This window comes from Etheostoma spectabile, chromosome 20, assembly GCF_008692095.1.
Source record: "Etheostoma spectabile isolate EspeVRDwgs_2016 chromosome 20, UIUC_Espe_1.0, whole genome shotgun sequence".
Classification (NCBI taxonomy): domain Eukaryota; kingdom Metazoa; phylum Chordata; class Actinopteri; order Perciformes; family Percidae; genus Etheostoma; species Etheostoma spectabile.
The window spans coordinates 1,186,602-1,203,101 of NC_045752.1; the positions used below are offsets into that span (position 1 = coordinate 1,186,602).

At 38.1% G+C, this 16,500-nt stretch overlaps 1 protein-coding gene across 10 annotated transcripts in view; it reads right to left on the minus strand.

The window, feature by feature from the left end:
* Positions 1 to 15,680, minus strand: part of map4k5 (mitogen-activated protein kinase kinase kinase kinase 5) — a 33,576-nt gene extending 17,896 nt beyond the window's left edge. For 6 of the 10 annotated variants that reach the window (XM_032499710.1, XM_032499709.1, XM_032499708.1 and 3 more), the window contains exons 1-9: positions 15,256 to 15,678; positions 14,332 to 14,570; positions 7,236 to 7,293; positions 2,778 to 2,868; positions 1,749 to 1,813; positions 1,564 to 1,619; positions 1,421 to 1,468; positions 546 to 588; positions 363 to 435 (exon numbers count right to left, since the gene is read on the minus strand). In XM_032499710.1, coding sequence (XP_032355601.1) covers positions 363 to 435; positions 546 to 588; positions 1,421 to 1,468; positions 1,564 to 1,619; positions 1,749 to 1,813; positions 2,778 to 2,868; positions 7,236 to 7,293; positions 14,332 to 14,439 — 542 coding nt within the window. In that variant the 5' untranslated portion in view covers positions 14,440 to 14,570; positions 15,256 to 15,678. Of the gene's footprint in view, positions 1 to 362; positions 436 to 545; positions 589 to 1,420; positions 1,469 to 1,563; positions 1,620 to 1,748; positions 1,814 to 2,777; positions 2,869 to 7,235; positions 7,294 to 14,331; positions 14,571 to 15,255 lie in introns of all 10 variants that reach the window. The other 4 variants (XM_032499702.1, XM_032499700.1, XM_032499706.1 and 1 more) reach the window with 3 other exon arrangements.
* Positions 15,681 to 16,500: the final 820 nt, after the last annotated feature.

Below are 16,500 nucleotides of genomic sequence, written 5' to 3' on the forward strand. Positions count from 1 at the left end.
AAGTATCACAAGTATTGAGTACGGGAAGTGAGTACTTTTGCCATCTCTGCCCACTGGCATTGTTTACTTGTGCTACTTTCAGATGAGATCGCTTTTCTTTGTGTGTAGGTCTATTAATTTTTTGTATTTTAAGTAGTTTTTTTTAACCTATTCAAGAAAGTCAAAGGCCCAATGGCTTGAGTTGGGGTGGGGGGTATCTTTCACATTAGCTAGTTTATGCATAACACAACCATATATTGTTTGTATACATTTGGTCTATTATGTGCTGTAGAAAACGCTACATTGTTTTATCAAAAATCAATAAAACAATTGCTAAACAAAATAAGCCCCAATGGCTCATTTGATAAGGGTGACACACTCACCAGTAAGGTGTTCCAATGAAGGACTTCCTTTTGGCAATGGTTGCTGTTATTTTGGCTGCAACTCCGAAGTCAGCTGTAACAAGGTTTGACAGGGCTTTTCAGATTATGTAATCCTTGTACAACTGAAAGCTACAGAAGAGTTCAAGAGGTCCTTGAGAATAAAAATGCTAAAGAGCAACTTACCTAACTTCACATCTCCATTGTCTGTAAGAAGTATGTTGGCACCCTGTTAAAAAAAATATTGCTTAACTATTTTTTTTACTGCAAGAAAATACATTCAAGAGACCATAATAATATTTTAGCATCATGAGATTGAGGCTGGAAATGCTGAGGTGATGTGCTCAACGGGTATATAACACAGTGACAAATGTTGAACTTTCTCAGTAACATCTGGTTTAGCTGAAGCATTAACTGCTGGTATGTTACTGATCTGACTGCCAGTACAGTTTCACCAGTATTACTACTTTTTGACAGTTCCACTGACTGTTTCTGTTGGCTGTGACTGACAGTCTCCATGGTGGCATCCTGCGGTGAGAGTAAAGGAAACAGGAAGTGCTTGCTACGTAGAGCTGAGTAAAGATAATAGGTTCAGCCCTGACCTTCTGTGATAACACATGAGACTGAGGCTCCAGTCCGTGTGCATGTACCAGGCGTGATCAACTTCAGCTCAACCTCAAAACCACTGTGACAAGTTTTCGAGTGAACACATTCCCAGCTACACTATTTGTGTGACTTCAGTTCACACCTCTGTAGCGTGCTGCTGCACCAGAGAGATCAGACCTCTCTCTGAACTGCTTAAGGACCAACAACAGTTTACAGTGACATTAATTGTTCTCAAGCTGTGCAACTGCTGCATCTTTTTGTCAGTTTTTCTCTTCTTCTTCTTTTCTCCCCCCCTCCCATTCTCTTTGTTTTGAGATTTGTTGCAAAAAGATTTAATGTTAATCTGACTCTGTTGTTATGAGGCAAAGTGTCAATGTGTAGCATATAATAATAGGTCTGAAGTGGCCAAAATTAAAGCTAAAAGAAAACAAAACAAAGTAGAAAAGCTAGGATACCTTGATGTCACGATGCATCTTGCCCTTGCTGTGCAGATATCCCAAACCCTATAAAGGAAATGAATGTATTCAGTAATGAGTTTAACTGATGTTCCAAACATTGAAATATTCTTTTTGTATGAATTATTCAAAAGTGCCATTACCTGTATGGTCTCTCTGCAGACATATGCTATCTGAAGCTCCGAGAGAGGTCCCGTCACTATAACAAATACAATTTCATGTTTGCAAAGCAAGGATTAAGGCAAAAATAAGTTTTACAATGGATTTACAGTATTTAAAAATATTATATCACTGCACATTTCTAGTAATGAATAAGAAAGCAGCTCACCATGATAAATGTCCTGCAGAGATCCTCCACCACAGTACTCCATACATATCCAAAGCTTCTCTCGACTGATGACATCAGAGAAAAGGATTACAATAGGAACTGCTGCTTTGCTAGTTAGCTAGACACACTTATTATACAGCTAAGTAACTATTTTGACAAGTAGCGAAACAAAAGCAGCACAAGCATTCTACAAAGGTTTTTTGTTAAACAAGTTATGTTGCACAAACCAGCAATCCTTCCTGAAACAACCTGGCCAACACATGTTAATAAACGAGGTGTCTGAGAAGAGAGGGGTGAGTAGAAAAATTATGACAACCCTCTGACAAATAGCTAGAAATAAGACCAGTCATTAGACCAGTGTGACTCAGATTCCCGGTTACAACTGTGCAACTTTTCAAACCTTGTAGCTGAACATGGAAATAATTTTATGTCAGGAAACAGGTCTGAACGGAAACTGAATTCCCCCACAAAACTGTGGTTCTACTAATACAATTAATCGAGTTTTATAAAAATTAACGCATGGTGGGTTGCTCATTAAAATTTTACAGTAACCATTTGTGCTCTATGCGGCGAGACTGCATAAGACAGGCCTGCTGTGATAAGACATGCATCTCTCTGGACTAACAGCCATATAAAACAGATCAGAGACTCATATTCCAGTTAAACCTGCTGGAAGTCTCTGGCAGTGGTGGGCGGACCGGCCCTACTTCCTCTCAGATACCAGCCACAAAAAATAGGCTCCATTAAAACATAAGAGCTGCATCCTGGCGCTGAAGAGCCAAGTCAGCACATGAATGAGTCAGTTAAAAGGTTTGAGTCACACTTTCACAAACAGGTGTGACTAATTGATTAATTACATCATGGGAGTGTCAGGCAGTGGCTCTGGGACATTAAATGCTTTTGACAGTAACGTATGAATTCCACAAATGTTACACCTTCGTCTGGCTACAAAAAAAAAAAAAAAAAAAAAAAAAGTATAAATACTGAGTATAAAATGACACAGCAGGAGTATTTTAAGCTGGCTCTTACCAGAGGTAGCTCCCAAAGTAGGCCACAATATTGTGGTGCATGCATTCCTTCACCATGAAGATTTCCTGCTGTATGATGGAAAAGTCATCCCCTGGAAACAGAGGGAGAAATCACACAGGCACATGGACAAAAACTTATATCTACATTTTTTGCCAGGGAACTGTTTAATTTTAAAATGAGACATTATACATTTGGAAATTAACACCTCACAAAAATTTTGTGGGCATGAAATTACAACAATTATGTTTATGATTTATCTCCAGAATAAAATTTGTTTTTTTACACTAGAACAAACCTTAAATTTAAAATGTTGAACTAAAAAAGATGTAATACAAGATGATGTACAAATGACACAAAGGTTGTGCAGACCTTACACTTTAGGTTTTAGAAAACATATTTCCATTTAGTTTTCCAAACTCAAAACTACAGAACAAATTCTTTCCATATTTCCGTGAGACTATATGGTTCAATAATTCATCTCTGTGTAAATACAGCAGATTATACAACAGCCAATAAAAATAGAAGGAACACCTTGTACTTTTAAAGTTTATGTGGTATAGGCTGATATCCAGGCCGCTTTTCAGTTCAGCAAAGCACTCTAACACATCCGACCAGTAGGAAGTAAGAAGACTAAAATATGTAAGCCCAGCTGCTCCCAATTGTGCAGAGACGTAGTCCTGGAATACATTAACAGGAGGTTAAGATCTACCAGACTCTGCCAACTTCAACGCTCTATCAACGGACTGTCATCAAAAGGCCTCGGTCAAGATTAAGCTCATTTGATGGATACAATCTCTGCACAATCTTTACTTATTTTTCTACATATGGTTGAGTGTGTCAATTCTGGTCTTTTGATGGATACATTCTATAATAAATATCAGCAGTGTCACAAAATAGTAACAAGCTAGGTTTGGCAACTACCACCAGCTGTGGCCCGAAGACAAAAAGTTGTTGTTGACCTGCACTTTACTGCGATACATAGCTCCAGGTGGCTTGTGGTCTAGTCTAATTAAAATGATACAGGGGCATTTTAATTTTGGAAGAAAACATCTCTGGACCACAGAGGCATTTTTCGAGCACACAAACAATGCTTTTACCCAATGAAAAGAGCAGTCTTGTTTTCAGCCTGTCTGGGTGGGGTTAGGCTCTGTCACATGAGCCTCTGAATTAAAATCTGGTTGGAATGCCAACACGTGCATAACTTTCTAGCTGATAAACAACAAACCGGTGAATTTCCTTTTTTATCAGCTACAAATTTGGGTATTTAGTCACATCAGAAAGCTTGAGATGATGTAAATATTAGTTGTCTAAACTACATAAAAGAAAAACTATGTACCTGCATCCCTTGTGACCATGATTGTACATCCAACTGGTTTTACATGGTAGCTTTGGATGCATCTACTAATAAAGGACATTAAATAGCTTGATTCAACTTTTTGCTTAAATCTTCTTTGTGAGAGTTCTCTTATTTGTTCAGCACCATGTCACCGTCCTGTCTCTGCACGCTTGAGACCTGGCTTCAATGATTTATTACTACAAGCTAATCCTATCCATACATTTTTATTATTCTTGTTACAGAGACTTGAAAGGTCTGTAAAAACCATAAAAAGTGCCAATTATTCAATCTGAACCCCTCCCTTCTACCTGTAAAATTAGAGATGAATGTCTTGCTCTCTCTCTGCTTTGATGAGGACGAAAGTGAAAGTATTCTTTGTTTGCTATATAATGCTAGAGAAAGGTCACAATTTTGGTAACTTATTAATTATTGTTATTTTATTTTGTGTCATTTCAGAGGAGGAACTACTGGTGACAGAGAGAAATTGTGCAAGGAGCCACAACATTTTGAGCAAGGGTAACTTCAGTGACATTAATCTGAGCTTGGTAAAAAAAACAAAAAAAACATAAGACAATATTCTCTTTGAGTTGAGGTCTAGGCCTAAGAGCTTAGCCACTTCCTGTCAGACTGAGCGCTTCCCTCTGCTCTCTGAATATACACATCCTCGCTTATTGCTTCAATGTTAAGTCTTGTTCAATGTTAAGTTAAGCCAATCTCAAGCTAATATGGTTTGATAGATGTTCTGTCAGTTTATACATAAGGCTATCTTTAAATTAAAAAGGGAAAACAGATCAATATGACGCACCATCCAAGGAGATTGGAAAACCTTTTAAAAAGTTACTGCTTCTGTTCTGACATAACACCTTATAGAAAATAAATGTAACTGCATGCAGAGATGAGACATTGTTCCACACCCAAACGGCTTGCAGCAGAATTTCCAATAGAACCAGCCAGGAGGCGGGTGCCAACTTCTCAGGGACAATAATGACAAAACACAACGAAAATGACAGAAAATGAGAAAATGACCTGTCATAAGAAGAAAAGAGGTATAGTGAGAGATGTAATAATAGTGTTTAAAAATGAAAGACTAACCAAAAGTGCGTACACTCTCTGCAAGAGGAAAAGAGAAGAAAAAAGCTCTCCTTTCCCCGTCTTCCCTCAATGGTCAGAAAGTAAAGAACAACACTAATTTGGTCTTAAGTAGTTATTTACCATCTAACTAATCAGATTAACCTGCGATGTGCCCTACAGTACCTGCAGCCAGAGAGCTTCACCACTCCTATCTCCTCTCTCACTCACTTCAAAGCACCGTCACTCCTCCTGGTCAAACCTGTTTGATTCTGTGGTCCGCCTAAAGCTGTTTACCTGAAGCATAGAAAGGAGTGACTCTTGCAAAAAGAGGAGGTGGAAAAAGAGAGTCCTGCTTAAACATGAACAGAGAGAATATGAATGGTCACGTGGAAAACACGTGGAATACCTGCTGAGGGCTATTTAACTGAGATACATCTACAGGAACATAACTAGGGCCATGTTTGACTAGAAAATGTAACACTGCTCTAAACCTATTTAACATAAAACTTAGCTGTACACTAGGCCTATGTACACTCTTTATCTGTGTATTATTTCTGTAATCCTTATTTATCCTTTACACAAATTATATTTACTACAAATGTTGATCAGTTCAGTTCAAATTGATTGTTTGCATCACCTTTTAACCAAAAAAAGAGCTTGTGTTGCTTCTCCAGTGTGAGGAAATAACTAAAATAACTGTCTGCCTCTTGATGTTACCAACACTCTTTCTATAGAGGCCGTTTTTTTAGCTTTGACAAAGCAATCCCTCATGTTTTTCCATACTCTCCAGCAAAATACTTCTTCTTTTCCGAGTGTGGTATGTCTCTCTCTGACCAGATATTTAAGGCTGTTTGACTCCCTGTGGTCTGTACATGAAGAATCATTCTGATTTTTGTACAGGCGAACTTGCCCACTCTGTCTTCCCAGCCCACAATGCCAAAATTGAACATGCAGCGCGTGCCAGCTTACAAAAACACAGGAGGTGCACGACGTTGCGCCAACAACTTACGGAGCATTCGTGCTAGAAACGAGAGATGGTGACATAATTTAATTCCTCACGCCAGGAACACAGCTAACATTAACCAAGCATAAGCCCCCTGATCTCCACACACACCCACACTTCCAACAGAACATGAATTATCTTATTTTAAGCGCTCTACACCCCTACAGACTTATCAGGAAGTTAAAAAAAAGAAATCTAAGCAACCATTTGAAATTACAGCTCAGATTAGACCTGCACGGTTTGGGGAAAAATATGAATCATGATTTTATTTTTTGCTTAGAATTGATATCACGATTCTCTGCCACAATTTTTTTGACCATGACAAAACAAAACAAATTGGCAGTACCAAATATAGATTTTTTCAACAGGGTGAATCAAGATCACAATTTTATAAACGATTAATCATGCATGCCTAGCTCAAAAACAGGACATGATGACACCTGAGGAAAACAACACGTGTAAACTTGGTAGAAAAACATACCCACAACCGCTCACTGCCCGACTAACACAAACGGTGAGATAATGAATAAAAAAAGAAAACAAGCATAAGTGAATCTCTTTCTTCACTGACTGGTAATCATCTCAGCTCAGTCTGCTTGCTGGTGATACAAAGCCCTCATCGTAATCCCACTAATCTGGAACTGTCACTAGGTCACCAGCAGCAGACACCAAAGCATGGCACAGTTAGAAATGTCCTCCTCTCCTTCCTCCCATGAAAGATCTCAAGTGACATCGTTCTTCATATTACCTTATAGATAGACATGATTCTGGACTCTATATACTGTTATTTTGAATACTGACCAAAGATTATAATTTAAAAATAAAAATATAAAAACAACAATGGGGCTATGATCACATACATATTTGCAGTCATGAGTACTGGCACTGTACAACAATATTTTCATTTGTAGTCTTTTTAGTACTTGTGCATTCCATTCAAAACCCTTTTAAAATACTAGACTTATTTTTCAGACTTTTTCAGCATTGGCAAACCCGTTTCTCTCATTGTCGTGACAAAAAACAGAGACAATGAGAAGATCACTCTTACCTGGTTCCAACTTTATGATCTTCACAGCAGCAAGCTCTCCTGTTTGTATGTTTCGGGCCTGAAAGACACAACAGCGCAATGGTCAGCTTGGCTATCACAATGCTGTTGTTACTGCTTTAATCAGATCTTGTATTCCAACTGTTCACGACAAAACTAAAAGTTTGATTAGTCGACCTAGAGAAAAATTATGATCATTCATTCATCATTTTTTTCATCCAACTAGCCCACAGGCACTCAAATGTGAGGTTTTGTCACTTTTGTTTGTCTGATGTTTAGGTTTTGGACCATCAGCTGGACAAAACAAGAGATTTGACAACTTCACCACGGGCTTTAGGGAATCATTATGGAATGGAATTTATTTGACTATTTTCTAAAATTTTCTAGACCAAATGATGAATCTACTGAGAAAAACCACAAGGACCAATTTAGGATTGTTGGTCAGACAAAACAAGCAATTTGCTTATTAGCACTTGCAACTTGTAATTGGGTTTTTTCACTATTACACTGTCAATATTTTCTCTTTTTTAATTAATATTTCTAAGCTAAACTTTTAATTGAAAAAAAACAGATTTATCAATAATGAAAATAATTGTCAGTTGCAGCCTTGAATATTACAAAACATCCCACTATATTCTGATGGAACATCAGTTACAATTTTGGTCTACATAACCCTTAAACTGATGAACCCAATTTAGTTGATCTTTTCGCTTCTGAAAGAAGTGGAGCGGAAACATTCAACTGTGGGATACAAATGCCAGCACCTCTTCCAGTCAAATTCAACATCAATGCATTCTTGAGTAAACGCAAACCTAAAGTCTGCTTAAGCAACCATCATCACCAGAGCTCATGCTGGACAGTGTAAACCTTTAAATATCCCTGCTGTAGATGACTTGACATACAGTCTATTTTAGAGTAGCATCATTTTGTTCACTCTTTATATTCTTTTTGTTTCTTCTGTATATATATTTGGGCAGTACCATCAGTTTGGTATTTTGTTATGTCAAAGGCAACATCCCAATGGTTATTAGATTTTTTTTTTTTTATCCATAATTTGTGAAATTTCTATCTTAAAAGTAGGTTGCAGTGATTTCCAAATCCAGGTCAAGACGGGATGCTCCCTAATCCGTAGGATTGAAGTGATGGGACGAGCAATTAAATCAACCGTAAACCACAAGACCCTCCAAGCATGGCCACTTTTCAACACAGGGAATGTGATGGTGATTTATACCCATAAACAGCATAGAGCACACAGCTTAGACATGTTCTCCAGCTGACACCGCAGGTGCATACACACAAAGAACGGAAAATCTAGAAAAATTGTTTTTGTTGATGTTTTGTTTGTGTGTGATTGGTCTCTTGTCTTGTGTTTTTCTGTGTGTGTGTGTGTGTGTGTGTGTGTGTGTGTGTGTGTGTGTGTGTGTGTGTGTGTCTTATTTCTGCATGTGTTGTTTTGTCTACATCCCTCCCGTTTTTCTGCTCTGTGATTTTGTGCCCTGGGACGCATTCCTATGTCCCAGTGTGTTGTTTGTAACTGTTCGTGAATATTATGTTTACATTTTTTTTCTGAATATAAAAATAAAATTTTACAACAAAAAAAAAAAAGAAATTTCCCATAGGGCGGTGATTCAGCAGTATATGTACTGCTCTGTGGCACATTTGATCAGCTTTCAAGTTGTGGAAGTCAGTGAAGTTAAGACCACCACCACTTTCTCACAACTTGTGTCTAGCTTTACATTTCCTGAAGTAGCTAAAGTCAACCTGAGAACTAAACCCAGAAAGAGGAAGTCCCAAAATGACCGTTCAAATACGTGATTCAGCAGACAACACAAGCTCAAACAACCTTTAACTGGAGGAAGGAGTATTCTGGCATGTAATCTCTAAGATCTGACATAATATCAATCACCATACCCCCATAGATCTAAGGTTCAGCTAACTGGAGTTAAAATGTAGAAGCTGACTCAATAAGCATGAAAATGTTTCCTTACATCCAAATTTTAATAACTTCAAGTAAGTTCTAAGTAAGTGACCGTCAGTGTGTAGGATTCATTGGTTCCTTCTTTGTCATTCAACTTTGACACAAGCACTGACATACGCTGATCTAGGATCAGTACTCCACTCACCTACATTGCTGACCTTTTGTAAATAATGTTACTGGCATTTCATCTGCTAATGCAAACTCAAAAAAACAACAACCTTGCTTTAATTATTTCTTTAAATAATTAAAAGATTCTGCTATATAATGCATAGTAAATCTTTAAGAACTTTACTGATTCTAAAACAAATTCAGCATTTTAAAAGATTTAACAACAACCTACATTTAGAGCCAATTCAATTTTATTTATATAGCGCTAAATCACAACAACAGTTATCTCTTTGAGCTTTTCATGAAAGAGCAGGTCTAGACCGTACTCTGTGATGTTATTTACAGAAACCCAACAGTTCCTTGTAATGTCAGCCAAGGGTATGACATTATAGGGCTGGGCAAATTTATCGATAAATGTAAATGTAAATGTGCTGTATTTATATAGTGCTTTTCCAGTCTTAACAACTGCTCAAAGCTCTTTTACATCTACAGGAAACATTCACCATTCACACACATTCATACACTGTGGCCGGGGCTGCCGTACAAGGTGCCACCTGCTCATCAGATAAACATTCACACACATTCACACTCCGATGCGCAGCACCGGGGGCAACTCGGGGTTCAGTGGCTTGCCCAAGGACACTTCGACAATGACTGCAGGGGCGGGGATCGAACCATCAACCTTCCGATTGCCAGGCAACCGCTCTACCACTGAGCCACAGCCGCAAATTAGTTACATAAAAAATGTAACTATATTGCCTTAGATTTTGGGTATCATAGTATGGCATGTGTTGTCTTTTCCAGGTTTTTAAGGCTGCTACACAATGAAGTGATGTTATTTTCTGAACTTACTAGAGCCTGACCAATATATCGGCGGGCTGATATTATTGGCCGATATTAGGCATTTCCCGATCTATCGGTATCGGCATTTATAATAGCTGATTTCTTTTTTCTTTTTTAATATTCATTCATCTGAATTATTTATAATGAGAAATTAAAACGGACCGTCAACCATGTTATGTGCTTTTTTTGTTGTGTTTTTCTTATCTTAAGTTTGTAGTTTTATACAAGGACTCCTAAATATCTACAAATAACTAATGTTAGGGAAATCTTGATTTCGTAACGGCATATTGGATTTTTAAATAACCAAATATTTGTATTGTATCAACGTTAAAAATCCTTTATTGGTCGGGCTCTAGAACTTACCTGACTTACTAGCTGTTTTTATTATTTGCCTTTAGCCACTTGGTCATTATATCCACATTACTGATGACTATTTATCTAAAATTTCATTGTGTATGTTATTTCACAAATGCACCAATTGTTAACCCTACAATATCGTCACCATATCAACATTAAGGTCAACATTTGGTCAAGAATATCATGCTACTTGATTTTCTCCATATTGCCCAGCTGTCTGACATTATAATGAAGATAAATTAATCATTATCACCAGTAATAACACAGAGCAATATGATGTGATTCTTAAATTAATATAATCAGAGATAATAAATCATCCAAGGCGAGGAATGCGGTGTCCATTAAAAGTCAACTGAGCACAGCAGGCCAATGAAGGACTTTTCCCAATTTAAAGGTGTTTCTGCTGTCAGTGCGGCCCGGGAACACACCCATCGTGAAACGCATGTTTAGACAGGGGCCTGATCATATTTCAGCCTTAGCCTGCAAGCTATGAGAGAATACCAGGCGCAGCATTCCACCAGTGGCCTTGTCTGGGGGTGGGGGCTGGCCAGAGAGGCTTTGTTTGGAGAGGGACCACGACAGGCTGCTTCAACTATCACACCCTGGATCAGAGAGGTGGTCTGTTTATCTGTGGCAAATGGATAAATAAGAAAATTCCCCAGCAAAACACATCTAAACAGACAGTCAGAAAAATGTGGATAATCTTGTTTAGCTGGACAGTTTCTGTATAGACTCAATTTATTTTTCTCATATCTCATTTAACATTTTGTTAGTGCAATGCAAGAGCACAGTGCCATCTTTATGTCTACAGTACACACCAACTAAGAATTTACAATCTCTCCTCCCGTAACCTTCCTTAAAAACTGCATCCACTTGATACAAATAGAGCCAAAAAGATGTGATAAAGACTTAACTTAATTAGTTTATTAAAAGGTTTTACTTTTCATTATTTCATGGTACTTTTTCATGGGTCCACATTTTTTTATTTCAAGAGACTTACTTTTTTAATCCACATTTATTCATTTCCATGGATTTTTATTTCCAAATGCCACATTTATTGATTTCCCTTTCTATTTATTTCCATTTCTTAACAAAATCAGGGGGTGGTGGCTATCTCTCACATTCAGAACAGAGCCGTGGGCTTTTGCCCATGGCACTGGACTGGCGAAGGGAGAGTGCACCACGACCGGCAGCTCGTAGGGCTCTACCTATCGCACAGTCACCTATTCTGGGGTAACGGGTAAATTCTGGGGTTCAGTTTAAATGTGAATTAGAGCAGTCGTTTGCCCGCTAGCTCACTTAACAACACCTCAGCTAATGTGTCGACGATGCCATGAGATTTCTCCGATGCTCCAGTCTTCCGACCACTTAATAATCCAAAAGATTTCCTTTGGTCCTACAGCCCACTAGTCTGATGTCCCGTTGTTTAAAAAAAAAAATAAACCCTCTGCTCCAACATCCCATTGTTCTGACCATATAGGCTTTTGTGGCTCACCTCCCATAAGGTAACTTAACCCCATTTGTACAGGTCCTATCCCCTGACCAATTGGCTGTCCTAACCTTAACCACTCAAGGTCAAATCAAGGGGGTAAGCCTCTCCTCAAGCGTAGCTCCCATGGCGCCATTTTAATGCTACAAAGCAGTCAACTGCAGTTAGCATCCCATTGACTGCCATTTATTTTGCTGACACTTTGACAGCCAATAACTTTACACCTGAAGCGTTTCAAGACTCTATTCGTCCGTTGTTTATTTCTAAAGAAACACGAAAATGTATAAAAGGCTCCATTACCTTGTACCTCACGTTATGGCTCCGTAGTAGATGTTTTTGTAAAAATAAGCAATTGCGTCATAACCACGCGACTTACCGTTGCATAGTCGACAAATCACCGTATTGTCAGGAGAAGCACACAGACAGTTTTGACTTACATCAGCTGTTTAGGTTTAATTACTTACGTTAACTAGCATGTTAGTTAGCAGTATTTAGCCTGTGCCTATGTTATCTCCTAACATATACCTACGCTCTCCGTCTCTGCTGATTGGGAATGATTGAGATTTCTCTTGCCACAGCTACAAGATGACTTAAAACTTTCAGACAGGTTGCCACGTCACAACTACGTCAACCAGCTCAGTTGGAGGCTGCACAGTAACGCCTAGCCATCACCGGAAAAGTGCTTCTATTTTCCTTCACTGGTCACCGTCCAGACCAACAGGATCTGTTGGTCCACTTTTTTAACTGTCTATGGGTCAAATTACTAACCCCAACCCAACAGCGGAGTGGCAATCGAGAAAGTTGGGACTTTTCCTGGTGGGCCGGTAGTGTTTTCAGGCCCCAAGGGTCGGTCTGATAATAGTGCTGCCCTTGCCCGCGGACACTTCCACTGCCCAGCCGCTGCCGTTGCCCCTGCCCGTGGACGCTGTTATGGGAGGTGATCCACAAAAGCCTAAATAGTCAGAACAATGGGATGTCGGACGAGAGGGTTTATTATATTTTTTTAAACAAAGGGACGTCGGACTAGTGGGATGTACTGTAGGACCAAAGAGAATTTTTCGGCTTATTGAGAGGTCGGGACAGGGGAGAGTCGGAGAAATGGGCAGTCCTCGTGTCAACGCACAGTGGGTGACCAGACCAGCTCGCGGCGCTCTGTCAGGTCATTTTTTGCCGACGGCTCTGTTCTGAATGTGAGAAATAGCCACGCCCCCTGATTTGTATATAAGAATTAAAAATAAATACAGAGGGAAATCAATAATAAAAGTCCACGGAAATAAATAAATGTATTGTGTGTATGGAGATAGATATATAGATATATATATATATATATATATATAAAATCGTACTAGAATGTTAGTTCTTCTTCCTCTAAAGTAACATATCAAAATACTGTAGCTTATAGTCTGGCAATATGTCTTTTAGCATAATCGCCTGCACCATCATGTCAACGATACTGAGTGCAATTTGTAGACCTACAGTACAGATTTAAATTTATTTACAATTATTAATAAATAAATTCTACACAATACATGCTTTAGACCAATAATGGGTTCCATTCTCTCCACGGCAGAAAGAAAAAGTGATGTGAATAAAATGGACAAGCAGGTACAAGCATTGATCTCAATGAGCAGTCTAATGGGTTCAGGAAATTTGTTCCCTTAACCGTAATGCAGCTTGTACAACCAGGAAAACAATACTAGGGCTGCAACTATTATTTTTTATTATTGATTAATCTGCAGATTTAATTCTTGATTATTTGCCTAATAATTTAGAGTACAAATTGTCCAAAAAAAAGAAAAATACTCATAATTTCTCATAGTGACATTTTCAAATTGCTTGTTTTGTCCAACAGTCCAAAACCCATTTATTTTACTATCATATATGACCAGGAAAAAGTAACATATTTGAGGAGAATTTGACTGAATCAATCAAGCAATTACAGATTACTTTTCTTTTGATCTAATAATCGATGACTTAACTAATCAGACTCTTATATCTCACAATTAATATATTACACAGCAGCTTGTTACATGTGGCGGTATTATATGGTTAGGTACAATATGATTACCACACTCAGAAGCAGTGTGGTGTATCATCTGAGGTTATTCCTGCCATTAAGTGTATTTACTAGTAGAAGAGGACTATAAGAAGAGGAAGGGCATGACTTGGTCCTCATTCAACAGCTTTTGCCAAATGTGTTGGCCGCATGTTATCATGACAAAAACAAACAACACTCTGTCTTCAATTAAGTTGATTTGTCATGTGATGGAAAACCAAGATATCTCCAGCTCTAATGACTAATGGCTGTGGGAACTTCACTGTACCTTGTACACGTCTCCATATGTGCCACTTCCCACCCTCTGAATGAGCTCAAAGTCATGTTGAGGGTTCCTCCTCTGGATTTCACCGCTTGGCCGAGGAAAGATATCCATGGTAACTTGAACCAAACGATCCTTTACATTTAGTTGATAAAATCTGGTGGCGGTGGTTTGATGAAGCAAATGGTCCTGAATGTAGAAGTCAATCACCGTTACTCAGACGCTCCTCCCTCGTGCTCCATGTCCTGATAGAGAGACACATGAAAAGTTCTTGAAGAAAACTGTTTAGAAAACAATGTCTCGTTATGGATATTATATACTGGTAACACAAAGCTTACAACTAGTTCATCTGTGGGTGTATTCTGGACTATTACCCCTGATCTTTGCACAAATTATACAGACTGTAAATGTTTGCACATCCCGTGATCAATAGTAATGTACACCCTGCAATAAACCACAGAGCCTTCTTTATTATCCCTTTCTGAAACATTATTTGTTAAAGTGTCTTTTACATATCTATTCTGCATTTAACGTTATAGCAGTACTTTGCCTCATTGTTTGTTCCTTTTTATGTTTACTGTATACAACAAATACACCACGTGAAAACTTGGTTTAGTAATACAACAGAAAAGATGAACACATTCTGTCACATATCGTGATATCTGTCAACCGACACCTTTAATCTAGCTAATTCCTTATAAAGTGCTAACGTTACTCACATTAAAATTAATCATAGCTCGACCTACACACTAAAATGACGTGAGTATAACGTTAGAATGGACATTGTGGTCATTCCAGCAAATAGCCAGAGCCAGGTCTAACGTAAGTTAGAGAGCTTAGCATCCAGGCAAGTCAGCTAAAAGCTAATGCTAACTAGCAAACGTTAACTTAGCTAGCTTTCTCACTGGTTCGAACTTCAACTGTGCCTACCTTTTACAATGCAAACACCGTGAACGAGTGTGTCTTGCATTTTAAGTCGTTTAGAGGCCTTTAACCGTACGATGGCGTCGAATAGTAGCACAAAAAAAAGAAGAAAAGCGTCCCCTTTGTTATCGAGGAAACTAAAAACTTCAGTCGGCTGTTGCTGTTCACTCCGTCTACTTTAATGCAACAGTAGCGCAGACGTTAACGACAGTCGAGTTCGGTCCTCGCACGAATTGCAGCATTAAGTTTAACCGTTGACATGTCATTTCCCTCTGGTGACAGTTTTAGAGAAGTCTCGCACTAATGCGTAAAATATTACCGGTAAACTAGCTACATTATTAATTTCAAGTATTTCTCTTCAATGTGTTCTCTAAAAATCAGTCAAAAAAGCAAGCAGTCTGTCTAATCTCTGTGGAGTCGATCCTGCTGCGTTTACGAACTCCTCGGAAAATGTATCCTCTCGAAAATATAAAGCAATACCTAAAGAAATGTTGGGTAAATTCAATCAAGTTTTAAATTGACTTTTTTTGCACAAGTTACTGTTACTGGTAGGGATTTTTTGTTTTAGCACATAATGTCAAGATTATTGCAGAAAGTTCTGACATCCCCAGTTTTTAATTAGGTAGGCTACATTTACTTCACTTCCGTAAACAAGTCTTAGGCATTTGTACTCTTCTGCACAGTAGAACTATTGTACTTTTCACTCCACTTTATTCATGTAGTTACTTTGCAGATTAAAAAATATTAAAAAACCTAGAATGACAATATGAAATACAGTGCATTTGTTATACAATAAGTTAAACGACTGAAAACCCCATATAAAATAGCTACAATCAGCTCCACCTTGGTCAGGAACAACATTAAAATGCATAATTAGTATTACTGATAATCATGCATTATAGCATAACTTTGACAGAAACTATTTTAACTGCATAGTGGATCCTTCTGCACTTTTATAATTTGAAATGCAGGGCTTTTATTTGTAAAGCTGTGCTTTTTACTCCACTACATTTATTTGAAAATAATAGTTACTTTTAACATTTGAAAGCAAAACCTTTGCTTATATGACACAATGTAGTACTATACTACCAATCTACCCAGTAGCATAAAAGTAACTGGCTCCACATTGCCGAACTACAACATTAAATTGCTCGCACATGTGGGTTGTTTGTTATTTGTTAGTGATACAAAAGAATAACATAATAATACTTTGTACAGTACTTTTACGATGAATACTACGTACATTTTACT